The sequence below is a fragment of the Amblyraja radiata genome, chromosome 7, assembly GCF_010909765.2.
Source record: "Amblyraja radiata isolate CabotCenter1 chromosome 7, sAmbRad1.1.pri, whole genome shotgun sequence".
In the NCBI taxonomy this organism is placed as follows: domain Eukaryota; kingdom Metazoa; phylum Chordata; class Chondrichthyes; order Rajiformes; family Rajidae; genus Amblyraja; species Amblyraja radiata.
In genome coordinates this window covers 23,237,465-23,251,124 of record NC_045962.1, presented here as the reverse complement: position 1 = coordinate 23,251,124, position 13,660 = coordinate 23,237,465, and the positions used below count along the sequence as shown (strand labels likewise).

General features: G+C 40.7%; 1 protein-coding gene across 4 annotated transcripts in view; it reads right to left on the bottom strand.

The window, feature by feature from the left end:
* Positions 1 to 13,660, bottom strand: part of znf385b (zinc finger protein 385B) — a 263,021-nt gene that overhangs the window by 26,589 nt on the left and 222,772 nt on the right. For all 4 annotated transcript variants that reach the window (XM_033023838.1, XM_033023839.1, XM_033023837.1 and 1 more), the window contains exon 4: positions 7,755 to 7,920. In XM_033023838.1, the coding sequence (XP_032879729.1) occupies positions 7,755 to 7,920 (166 nt within the window). The remainder of the gene's footprint in view (positions 1 to 7,754; positions 7,921 to 13,660) is intronic.

Genomic DNA, 13,660 nt, shown 5'->3' with positions numbered 1-13,660 from the left:
TATCTCTTTCACATTAAAACAATGTCCTCTAGTTCAAGACATCCCTATCATAGGAAATAGACATTCGCTTTCTCTGCCTCTCATAATTTTATAGAAATCTATCGACTCACCTCTCATTTTCTTTCGCTCCAAGTAAACAATCCCAATCTATCAAATTTCTCCCTATAACTCGAGTCCTTCAAACTAGGTTCCACCCTTGTAAATCTTTTCTGCACCTCATCTAGCTGACTCACATCCTTTCTATAGTATGGTGGCCAGAACTGCACATAATACTTCAAGTGTGGCCTTATAAAATGTTGTACAACTGTAACTTGATGTCCCATCTTTTTTACTCAATACCTTGACTGATAATAGTAAAACATGCCTTGTGCCTTCCTCACAATGCTGCTAATTTGTGTTCCCATTTTGAGGGAACTATGCACTTGTACATCATAGAAACATAGAAACATAGAAAATAGGTGCAGGAGTAGGCCATTCGGCCCTTTAGAGCCTGCACCGCCATTCAATATGATCATGGCCACAAGGGCCACATCTAACTCCCTCTTAAATATAGCCAATGAACTGGCCTCGACTACCTTCTGTGACAGAGAGTTCCAGAGACTCACCACTCTCTGTGTGAAAAATGTTTTTCTCATCTCGGTCCCAAAGGATTTCCCCTTTATCCTTAAACTGTGACCCCTTGTCCTGGACTTCCCCAACATCGGGAACAATCTTCCTGCATCTAGCCTGTCCAACCCCTTAAGAATTTGGTAAGTTTCTATAAGATCCCCCCTCAATCTTCTAAATTTTAGCGAGTACAAGCCGAGTCTATCCAGTCTTTCTTCATATGAAAGTCCTGACATCCCAGGAATCAGTCTGGTGAACCTTCTCTGTACTCCCTCTCTGGCAAGAATGTCTTTCCTCTGATTTGGAGACCAAAACTGTACGCAATACTCCAGGTGTTGTCTCACCAAGACCATGTACAATTGCAGTAGAACCTCCCTGCTCCTATACTCAAATCCTTTTGCTATGAATGCTAACATACCATTCGCTTTCTTCACTGCCTGCTGCACCTGCATGCCTACTTTCAATGACTGGTGTACCATGACATCCAGGTCTCGTTGCATCTCCCCTTTCCTAATCGGCCACCATTTAGATAATAGTCTACTTTCCTGTTTTTGCCACCAAAGTGGATAACCTCACATTTATCCACTTATTACTGCATCTGCCATGCATTTGCCCACTCACCCAGCCTATCCAAGTCACCTTGCAGCCTCCTAGCATCCTCCTCACAGCTAACACTGCCCCCCAGCTTCGTGTCATCCGCAAACTTGGAGATGTTGCATTCAATTCCCTCGTCCAAATCATTAATATCTATTGTAAATAGCTGGGGTCCCAGCACTGAGCCTTGCGGTACCCCACTAGTCACTGCCTGCCATTCTGAAAAGGACCGTTTACTCCTACTCTTTGCTTCCTGTTTGCCAGCCAGTTCTCTATCCACATCAATACTGAACCCCTAATACCGTGTTTGTATACTAATCTCTTATGTGGGACCTTGTCGAAAGCCTTCTGAAAGTCCAGATATAACACATCCACTGGTTCTCTCTTATCCACTCTACTAGTTACATCCTCGAAAAAGTCTATAAGATTCGTCAGACATGATTTTCCTTTCGTAAATCCATGCTGACTTTGCCCAATGATTTCACCACTTTCCAAATGTGCTGCTATCCCATCTTTAATAACTGACTCTAGCAGTTTCCCCACTACCGATGTTAGACTAACTGGTCTGTAATTCTCCGTTTTCTCTCTCCCTCCCTTCTTAAAAAGTGGGGTTACATTAGCTACCCTCCAATCAAGGTGTATCTGATCAACAAAACTCCCTGTGGCCTGGTTATTCATTGTGTATGTCCTGGTCTGGTCCAATTTCCCCAAAATGCATCACTTCTCACTTGTCCAAGATAAATTGCATCTTCCATTCTATTGGCCACTTTACCATTTGATTTATTTCTTCTTGTAACTGGAGACAACCTTCATCACTGTCCACTATAACACTTTGGTGAGATCTGCAAATTTACTAACAATTTCATCCATATTCTCATCCAAATCATTAATATGAATGACAAATAACAGGGTACTGAGCACCAATCCTTGCAGCACAGAGGTTACAGGCTGTGATCTGAAAAACAACCCTCCACTATCACCCAAAAAGCCAATTGTGTATCTAATTTGCTAACTCAGTCTGGATCCCATGTATTCTAATATTCGAGATCAGCCTACCATGTAGGACCTCATCAAAGGCCTTGTTAAAGTCCATGTAGACAATGCCTACCACCCTGCCCTCAACAAGCCTCTCTGTCACCTCTTCAAAAAAACTCAATTAAATTTGTGAGACATGATGATCTGCTCATAGTCACGCTGACTATCCCTAATCAGTCCTTATCTTTCCAAATGCCAATAAATCCTATTCCTCAGAATCCCTTCAAATTACATTCCCACCATTAATGATTGGCCCTTGGATCTATTCTTGCCCTCTCCCTTTCTTCATTAGTTGGAACATTTTGATTCTGTTACTAGAATAGCATCTAGAGGCTGAATTGTTGATTCAGACAAATGACATTTAGTTTAGAGATACAGCACGGAAACAGGCCCTTCGGCCCACCGATTCCGCGCCGACCAGTGATCCCCGTACACTAACGTTATCCTACACACACCAGGGACAATTTACAATTATACCAAGCCAATGAATCTATAAACCTGTACATCTTTGGAGTATGGGAGGAAACTGGAGATCCCTGAGAAAACCCACGCAGGTCTCGGGGAGAAGCACCCACAGACAGGACCGAACCCGGGTCTCTGACGCTGTAAGGCAGCAACTCTACCGTTGCGACACTGTGCCATCCTTAGACATGTCCTGGAAGCTGCTGAATTGTAGTTGAACACTCATTTTGTTTGCTAATATCCTTTAGAGAATTTACAGTGCTGCCCTTGCACTGTCTGACTGAAATAAGATTCCAAACCACCAATAGTAAGTCTTTCATGGCCCTCAAATGATATTGAATGATTACTACTAATGACCAACCACTAACATCCCATTAATGAAGTTTAAAAAAATGATCAGTCTGTAGCCTTCATGGCAAAGCTTTGTCAGCAATGGCCTCATTTATCCTGGATTCATTGATTTAGATTTGGCTAAATAAAGATGTCTTAAAATAAAATATCAGTTTCCATAAGTATGCAGACAACATTCCTTGTCTATTTTGCATGCATTTCCCTCGATATGAATACTGTCTCCGAATTGTCAGAATGCTTGGCCCGACATTCAAAACTCCTTGAGCAGAAATTCAGGCTAAACATATGGAACACCACGATCTCCATCATGAACTCCACTAATTTATCATCAAATTCAGTCTGCAAATGTCTGAAACTGAACTAGATTGTTCAGAACAAAGATAGACCTAAAATGCTGGAGTAACTCAATGGGTTCTGGAAGCGTCACCCATTCCTTCTCTCCAGAGATGCTGCCTGACCCATTGATTACTCCAGCATTTTAGGTCTATCTTCAGTATAAACCATAATTTGCAGTTTCTTCCTATATAGATTGTTCATTAAACCTCTTTTCATTCATGACCATGAGATGAACTCACCACATAATCACACTATAATAGTGGGGTCACTATATAGGGCGGTCATGGTGGCTTGCTGCCTTACAGCACTTGCAGCGCCGGAGACCCGGGTTCGATCCGACTACGGGTGCAGTCTGCACGGAGTTTGTACGTTCTCCCCGAGACCGCGCGGGTTTTCTCCAAGATCTTTGGTTTCCTCCCACACTCCAAAGACATACAGGTTTGTAGGTTAATTGGCTTGGTAAATGTAAAAATTGTCCTTAGTGGGTGTAGGGTAGTGTTAATGTGGGTGTAGGGTAGTGTTAATGTGGGTGTAGGGTAGTGTTAATGTGGGTGTAGGGTAGTGTTAATGTTCACTGGTCGGTGTGGACCCAGTGGGCCGAAGGGCCTTTTTCTGTGCTGTATTTCTAAACTAAACTAAAACTAAACTAAGCAATAGTATATTAACCAGAAAAAAATACACAAAGTGCTGGAGTAACTAAGCAGATCAGGCAGCATCTCTGGAGAACATAATTTGGTTTTGACTAGGCTGAAGAAGAGTCCTGAACCAAAACATCATCTATCCATGTCCTCCATAGAAACGTAGAAACATAGAAAATAGGTGCAGGAGTAGGCCATTCGGCCCTTCGGGCCTGCACCGCCATTCAATATGATCATGGCTGATCATCCAACTCAGAATCCTGTACCTGCTTTATCTCCATACCCCCTGATCCCTTTAGCCACAAGGGCCACATCTAACTCCCTCTTAAATATAGCCAATGACTGGCCTCAATTACCTTCTGTGGCAGAGAATTCCAGAGATTCACCACTCTCTGTGTGAAAAATGTTTTCCTCATCGCGGTCCTAAAAGATTTCCCCCTTATCCTTAAACTGGGATCAGAGATGCTGCCTAATCTGCTGAGTTATTCATGCACTTTGTGTCTTTAAAAAAAAAATAAACCAGCATCTGCAGTTCCTTGTTTCTACTATCTAACCTAGATATTGGAGTTCACTCATTTTTGGTGTGTTAAATGGATAATGTCTGCAGCACTGACACCCATCAACTTCTCTCTCAACGAAAAGTGCAAAATTGGGCAATAACACATTTTTTTAAAAGCATTAGATTGCTTTGCATTAAGCTTATACATGCTCCTGCTGAGTACCCCAAGGAATCTCACTCTGTTTCGTGGATCTGTGGATACTCTGCGGCACACACTTCCCACTTTGGCATCAGCTGTTAAAAGCACACTCCCCATCACACACAGACAGTAACAACATGCATGGTGGCTGCCAGAGAGGAGCAAAAGGCTTCAGGAGAGAGGAAGAAGCACTTTGTGCTTTGTGACCTTGACATCAATCGAGAGAGCAGCCAATACATCAGAGCATTGCCTGAGGTTGCATGTATCTGTAAAAACTGCCATGAAAAATATGAGTCTGGATAGGCAATGTGCAAAGAATCTGAAGAAGGATCTAAACCCGAAACATCACCCATTCCTTCTTTCCAGTGATACTACCTATCCCGCTGAGTTACTCCAGCATTTTGTGTCTATCCTCGGTTTAAACCAGCTTCTGCAGTTCCTTCCTACATAAGTGTTCAAAGAGGTCCAGTTTCTGAACACTATGGGAGATGCTTCTATAACGGGCATGTACATCTCCTGCCTGAAGTCCCTGCCCATTCATCACCATATTGATTTTGGTTTAGTTTAGTTTGAGGATATAACATGGAAACAGGCCCTTTGGCCCACCAAGTCCACACCGACAATGATCATTCATATGGTAGTTCTATTCTACACACACTAGGAACAATTTGCTGGCCAAATAACCTACAAACCTGCACGTCTTTTGGATGTGGGAGGAAATCGGAGAACTCCGTACAGACAGCACATGTAGTCAGGATCGAACCTGGATCTTTGACGCTGTTAGGCAGCAACTCTGCTACTCCGCCACTGTAGTAGTAGATAGCTCCCATTGGTGTGACTACTGAAGGCCATTATCGCATGAGTACATGAGCACTTCGATGAAGGAAGAAGCACTGATTGTAAGTTGCAGCAAACATGGAAGACCTTTGATGGTCCTTGAGCAGCCTCCAGTAAGTTCTGTTGCCCATAAATCTTGATGTCTGTTGTGTCCCTTCATAATTCAGAACAAAGCTGGAAAGTAGCATGATGTGCTCCTCGTCGAATGGTGAGTGAACAATGAAAGTGGTAAGTTGCACTCAAGAGGCCAATTTATGCCTGGAAATGGGCATCCCACACATTGATGCTGTCAACATTTGAAGGAATGGCACCAGTGGAATCTATGCCATACTAGGTCAACAGCTCGTCATTGTGTCTGGGCCAATGTCGCATTGGTTGCTTCATCTTGAATCATGCACTAAAAAGCTTTTATGTGCTACTTGTGCTGATAAAACGAGTACAAAATGGATCTAGTTTCTAGGCAAGATTTCCCTGTCGAAAGCATTGCTTGATTCAGCTCCTACCTCAGGTCATCTGCTGTTGAAACCATCTTTGACAATTTTTAGAAGGGTCTTGACCCAAAACATCACCCATTCTTTCTTTCCAGAGATGTCTGTCCCGCTGAGTTACTCCAGCTTTTTATGTCCATCTTTGCTACTTTTGATCTCTTTAGATGTAGCTAACAAAACATTATTTTATTTCTCCTTCATTCTAACCGCAACGTCAGCTAATCAGAAACTGTTCCCTCTTCCATGTGTGGACTCAACACGCTGACAACCATTTATCACCCTTTTCATCCACGATACCTGTTATTTCCAGAACTTAGATACTCCAAGATATCTGTGCTCTTCCCATTTTGCAAGTAGTCTTTCAAAAGTTTCTGATATTGATCATTCCACCATTAGAGGTTGGATCTTCAGCTGCCAAAAGCCATAAACATTGATAATTTATCTCCTAGATTCTGAAACTCCATTCTCTTTAAGATTCTTTGTAAACTTGATTTCATATCCAAGTTTCTGGTCATCAACACTAATAACTCAATTTTTGTCTCAGCATTTATTTCCGAAATTCCTGCAAAATGCTTTAAAATGTTTAATAAGGTAGTACCAATGGAAGCAAAATAAATGCTTTAATCTCTGAAATTATTATTTAATGAATGTACGATTGCAATGGCATTTTCAGATGTTGTTACTGCAATGATAAGAACTCAAAGAATTACAAATTCTTTGTAGAATCCATTGCCTGAATAATAAATTAGAATCGCAACAAAAAATATTCAGTTATCCACCAGCTGTTCTGAGAAATTAGGCTAAAAAGCCCTTGGGCTAGAAATATGCATAGCAGAATCCATGTGAGAAAAACCTTGCATCAGTAGAAGAGGTTTGCAGAAAACATTAATAAGCTATGTGAATGTATTATCTAATCGACACATGCCATTATAGATGAATCTTTACGCGTTCTTATTTGGCTTTTAGAATGCAATCATGTAAAGTGTGAAAGTAAATATCCTGAAATAAAATTATATTTGTTGCAAAATGTATTTATTCAATATGCTTGTTTTTTAAATATAACAATTCGAAAGATAAATCATAAAGATACTAAATAATATTGATTGAAATGCAAGTTACTTACTCATATAAAATATGTTTTGAAGAAATTAAGTTGGAACATCCAGCCAGCATTGAAATGTACCAGTAAATTTACAAGTCCATGGTGTTGCAAGGTCATGTAAAATTATCTTTAATTGTTTGAATAGACCATTCCGATGCCAAAGAGACTGAAATCTCCTGATTACATTTGAAAAACTCTAATCTTTGGACAGAATTCAATTCTGATCCTCCAACAGATTGGTTTGTCCAGCATGAGTGATTGGAAAATGAAGCAAAATGTGCAGCTACCTCAGTGGGAATCATGTGAAAAACCTCAATGAATTTGGGATATAGCCAGAAAATATAATTTACCAGTTCATGGAACAAAAACAGTTTATTATATACAGCCAAACCATGTGACACAATGGAACAAATGACTGCGGCACTGATTGAGATCATATTTAAAATGCCATTTGTTCCATCATTCTTAAATAATTAGTCAGCCAGCCAAGGATCAAGCAAGTTAATAACACGTGTAGCAATAAAAGCAGAAATAAGCAGTGTCATGCAAACATACAACACAAATAAAAGGAAATACACAAATGAGGAGAACAAAAGTTTATTTTAACCTGTTTTCTCAGAGCTGTTGGGAGTGATTGCAGTGGTTGTGGTGGAGGTGGTGATAGCCTTTGTGCTGTCCTTGGTAGAAGCAGTTTTCTGCTTATTTTTCGTGGCCTCCAGTGCTTTGAGCTTCTTGGCATGTTTACTGCCTTTGTAGTGCGCCTCGGCTTGGCTCTACAAAGGAGAACAAATGAACCGTGCAATCAGGCTCATTTCTCATACTTTCACTCTTCACAGACAACATTGCAAAAAGAGCTTTCAATAACAGGCACCATACACAAATCAGCCTGCGAGAGAAAATAGCTTGCAGTATTTTCAGTAGTTAATATGCTAAACTGGTGCCTCTATTGAAAGATATGTATTAACACAACTCGTTAATAACATTATTCTACTCAAACAAAGGAACTTATAGGAAGCATGCCACTAGCATAATGACAGAGAATGACTATGTGAAGCACAGTGCTACAGGTAAAATATACTTAGTATGGAAAACATTTGGCCGGTACATGCAAAGATGTTTCTAGAACACATGGTTGTATCATTCCAAATAACTATCTTGGATACAGCTCACTGTGTTGGCAGAATTGAAACAAGCCAGGAAACAGTGGACACAGATTACACAAAACAAGGGAGCACATAACAAAATATCTTTAATTGTTTTTAGATATCTTCTCAGAGAAAAGATGTCTGCCGCGTTAGGACCACAATTGATCAGGTTAAAAGTTGCTTCCAGATCATTTCAAAAAGTATGAAAAGTATGCTAGCATTATCAGTTGTAATATCAAAAGATAAAGCATTCACCTGGAGATTCAATGTATTGGTTTTGCACAAAAACTTACAGGTCGTTAACAATTAAGTACAAAATGACAACAAAACTGTTTTCCATGTTAATACTGTAGAAACCATTTATTGGCCATTCATAATTATAGAACACATGCTATTTTGACAAATAAAGCAGAAGAGATTTCATCGCACTCGAGAAAGGCTTACTAAGTCGCTTGGCTGCTAGTAAGTCTTTCTGCTGATATTTGCAACAAATTCTTAGCCTGCAATATCAGTGTAACCTCCTACTGTCAATGTTTCACTTCTATCAATCCCCATCTATATACATGAGACCTGTTGAAACACAAATCATTTAATAAATAAACGGTATCATTGTAGGATATTGGCTGTATATCAATGAGAAAAATGCTGTATATCATTCAATAGTAAATTTTACTTTAATAAAAATGTGAAAATCTAAAATATTACCATCTACCACCAGCCCGTAATCGATATTTTCCACACCTCAATAGATCCTCTGTATTATACACCGTTTTCCACCAGATCTGGCTGTACATCACTCTTTCTCCACATTTTCAACACACTTGTAGAGCCACCGTGAAGTGCACAAAAATGGCATTTGCGTTGACTTGTTCACCAGATATTTAATGTCCTGATATGTACTTTGTCTTACCACAAGTAACTCAGATGTTATTTGTAGTTCCAACACTGAGAACCATAGGAAACGTTGACATGAGGAAAATCACTTGGAGTTTTTCAATTCATCCTTCCAAGATTTCAACCCTGCTCAGATTAAAATAGCTCCCTCTATATAGCCAAAGGATTATGCCCTGAGTGGTTATTATTGGCAATGATCAGGAGAAAGAAGTATGGAAATGATTAAGGTTTATGTTCTGCTTTAAGGTCATTTCCATTACTCTGTACTGGGTCTATCCAGCTTGGGGGAGTAACAGCTACAGGCTGAGCAAACAAGCCAATTCAGCTGATCTTTAAGAATCATTGAATTTAACTTTTGAAGTATTCTATTGGAGACAAGAATTTAATGCCATACAATTTAAGTTATTAACCTCAGGCATGATATCCTGGCTGCCTTTCAATATTCATGAATTTGTTCTCACTGGCAAAAGTTATTTCTGTGAAAACAGGTTTTGAAATAAAATGAAGTATTCGGTGTATTTTTGTTTTAATACACATCGTCCAGTAAACTGCCAACACTAACTTCATATAATGATTATATGCACTTATATCAAGCTTTAACATAAAAATGTTTCATCAACAAGAAAATAGATCTGCGCTGTGGGAATTGTCAATTACAAGCAGTAGCAGACACAAAATTCATATTTTGCTTCAATAAATTGGTCAAAATATGCCAAAATATACTGGTTCAGCTTTAATGCAACCTTGCTAGTCATAAAAAAAAAACTGTTATAAGCATTATACAAATAAAACTATTTTAACATTTGAAGAAAAAATTGTTGATTTTAAATTAAAATGGATAACAGCACAAGGAAAATATGCCTAAAACTTCTGACTTTGCATATTATTCCTAATTCCACAATTTCAGAAAATCAGCCTTTCCAGTATGTACAAGATCTGTCCAGTTCTGATGAAAGTTTCTCCCTCTCCACAGATGCATTAATGTGTTGGATATTTCAAATTGTCAATAATTCCAATGTTTTGCACATCACAGTGACAGCACTGTTTGATTTTCTCCTCATTTTATTTAACACCCCAACAGATCAATGGAGTGTAGCAAGCCTTTGCCTTTCTCTATCAGTCAGCACCATCTCCACTTGCACCATTCAGTATCTCTTGGTTTCCCCCATCACCTTCATTCTCTCCACCCCTCCCTCTTTTCTGCAAATTAAAATAAGTGATTTTGTAATGTTTCCTAATTCTGATGAAAGTTTATCAATATAGATTGTTAATTCTGTTCCTCATTCCATAGATGCTGCCCAACCTGCATTTTCTTCTGCTGGTATTCAATACTTGACTAAGTGGGACCCGTTGGGTCCCATGTTCACACGGGAGGGCTGGTCCCCCAACGCAATATTCCACCTCTCCACCAATTCCAATATTGGTGGCTGGGGGGGGGGGGGGGGGGGGCATTCAGGAGCACTAGTATGGGCATTGTGGGCTGAAGGGACTGGTTTCCAGAGGGCTAGTATGGACATTGTGGGCCAAATGGATTCTTCAGGTGACAGCTCAGTCACTCAAGCCTGATATGCTGGCAGCTCACTCACGGCTGGTGGGCGAGCAGTTGACTCACGGCTACTCCTTGAAATTCCATTTCAAGCAGGGTGCAAGGCCACCAAATTCAAATGCAGTTTCCTACAATTTCAAGCAGGGTGCAAGGCCACAGAATTCAAGTGCAGTTTCCTACCACTTCAAGCAGGGTGCAGGGCCACCAAACTCGTGCAGTTTCATGCCACTTCAAGCAGGGTGCTAAGCCACCAAATGCTAGTGCTGTTTAATGCCATTTCAAGCAGGGTGCAAGGCCACCAAATTCAAGTGCAGTTTCATACCACTTCAAGCAGGGTGTAAGACAACCAAATTGAAGTGCAGTTCCATACCATTTCAAGTAGGGTGCAAGGTCACCAAATTCAAGTGCAGTTTCATACCATTTCAAGCAGGGTGCAAGGTCATCAAATTCAAATGCAGTTTCATACCATTTCAAGCAGGGTGAAACCACCATAAAACCACACAACCACATAAACACCACACTCACAGTTCAGTAGACATTCAGTGTGTTCAGTTGATTCACAGCTCAGACAGAGTCGTGACCTCTCCCTCCCCTATCTTGCAGAGACTGTGCTACACCCACACTTCCGGGTTTTATAATCCCTCCCCCCTCAAGGGGCGTGGCTTTCATGCTGTGATTGACAGGAGAGAGATTTTCAACATTTTTTTAAACACTAATATTACTTTTATTTTTCAATGATGGGAAGAATCCTCTGCACCTGATGAGCGGAGGGGGACTGAGTAAGATGGCCAAAAATCGCAGCCGTAAGTGGTAGCGTTTTATCTAAAATCAATATAAAGTGCAAACAGGAAGTTGTCAAGTTACCACCAACAACAACCATTTGCAGTGCAGCATTTCAAAGCAGTTACCACCACCACAACTATTTGCAGTGCGGCATTTCAAACCAGTTACCACCACCAACAACCATTTGCAGTGCAGCATTTCAAAGCAACACATTTTCATTTTCAAACCACATTAAGCACACTCACAGTTGAGTAGACATGTGTTCAGTGTTATTCACAGCTCAGAGAGATGTGACCCTTTCGCTTCCTCCATCTTGCAGAGACTGAGTGAGGCACAACACTTCTGGGTTTTATAGTCCCTCCCCCTTCCCACCAGCAGGGGCAGCAGAGAGAATGTCAATATTTTTAAAACATTAATAACTCTTTTAATTTTCATCAATGGGAAAAATCCTCTTGTCCTGCACAGCAGAGGGGGACTCTGAGTAAGATGGCCAAAAATCACAGCCGTAAGTGCCAGCGCTTTTTTCAAAAATCATGAAACAGAAAAACAGAAAGTGGTCAAGATCTTACTTTTAGTAATATAGATTTGAAAACTGAGGGTGCACCAGAGTCTCTGCTAATCTTCTGGTAGGGTTACTGAGAGGTATAAAACAACCCTGCACAAAGTCAACCATACGGAGATCTTCATTGATAGAGAAACCCAATGATTAATGCATCTTGTGTGTATCTTTAATAATTAGTCCATCATAGTCAGCAATATCACCGCATTATAACCACTGAATATGAAACTAATTATGGAATTTGATATTATGCTTGTCTCTAAATTCTTAAGGCAGGAAAAAGCGCTGCTGACAATGCCTCAATTGACTGAAGCGAGCAGGAGAATGTGTTTTTAATAACCGTTCATGAATAGAGCGTATTGTTGTTGAGGTCAGTACTCATTATCACAGTCATACAGAGATACTGCACAGTAACAGGCCCTTTAGCCCAGTGAAACTGCATTGGCTATCTACCGCCATTTACACTGTTCCTATACTAATCTGATCCAATTGTATTATTTGCACATTTTCATTAACTTTCCCCTAGAATGTACTCCTCACCTACACGAGGGACAATTTACAGTGGTCAATAAAGTTACCAAGCCGCACATCTTTGGGATGATATTGGGGGGAGGACAGAGCACCAAGAGTAAACTCACTTGGCCACAGGGAGCAGTTGTAAACTCCATACAGACAAACTCCAAACCAGATCTTTCAGAAAAGGATCATGTTTTCAAATAAAACACTGCAAAACCAGCTCTGGACATCATAAGAGTGTGTGAAATGTTTATATTTGATGTTAATTGTGAAATAAACATTGAAGAATTTGCATTAAAACTAATTTTGGAGGACAGAAATTTAATGGGGAAAAAAATGCACAATTCTATTGCACCAAGAACTTTGAATGATGTGAGGCCATGTTACCACCATCTGGTAACTTTTGTTATAACATTAACATTTAAAGTCCTGTTGCCACATCATTTCCTGTCGTTATAGAGAAACATAAAAGACCAGTGTGAGCACTTCAACACTTTCCTCTTCACATGGAGGATATATATAAAACATATTATATATATATATATATATTCCAGACCTAGTGTGTGGACCCGTTGGGTTCCGTTCCCCCAATACAATATTCCACCACTCAACCATAGCCCCCAACTGCGCAGGTGCGGCTGATGTTTTTAAAGTTTAAAATGGCAATAAATTGTAAAATATAAGATCAATGTGAACACATCTCATTCTCCCTCTTCAGTCCCATATTCCCCTCCTCCATTATCTTCCCTCTCCCCACCCTCCACTAACCCTCCTCTGCTTCCTCCCTTCACTCCCTCCCTCCCCTCCTGTCTCTTCCCCCTCCCCTCCTCCATTACCTCGCCACCCCTCTTCCTACTCCTATACTCTTCCATTCCCCCTCATCCCCAGAACTCCCTCCCACTCCTCTTCACCCTCTTCTTTCCCTTCTCCTCCTCCCCTCCCCCACTCCCATCCTCACCTCTCCCTCTCTTTCGTTTCCCCTACCCACAGTTACTCCCTCCCTCCCTCCATAACCCCCTCCCCTCCCTACCCCCTCCTCCTCGCCACTTTCCCACCCCTACCCCCCCACC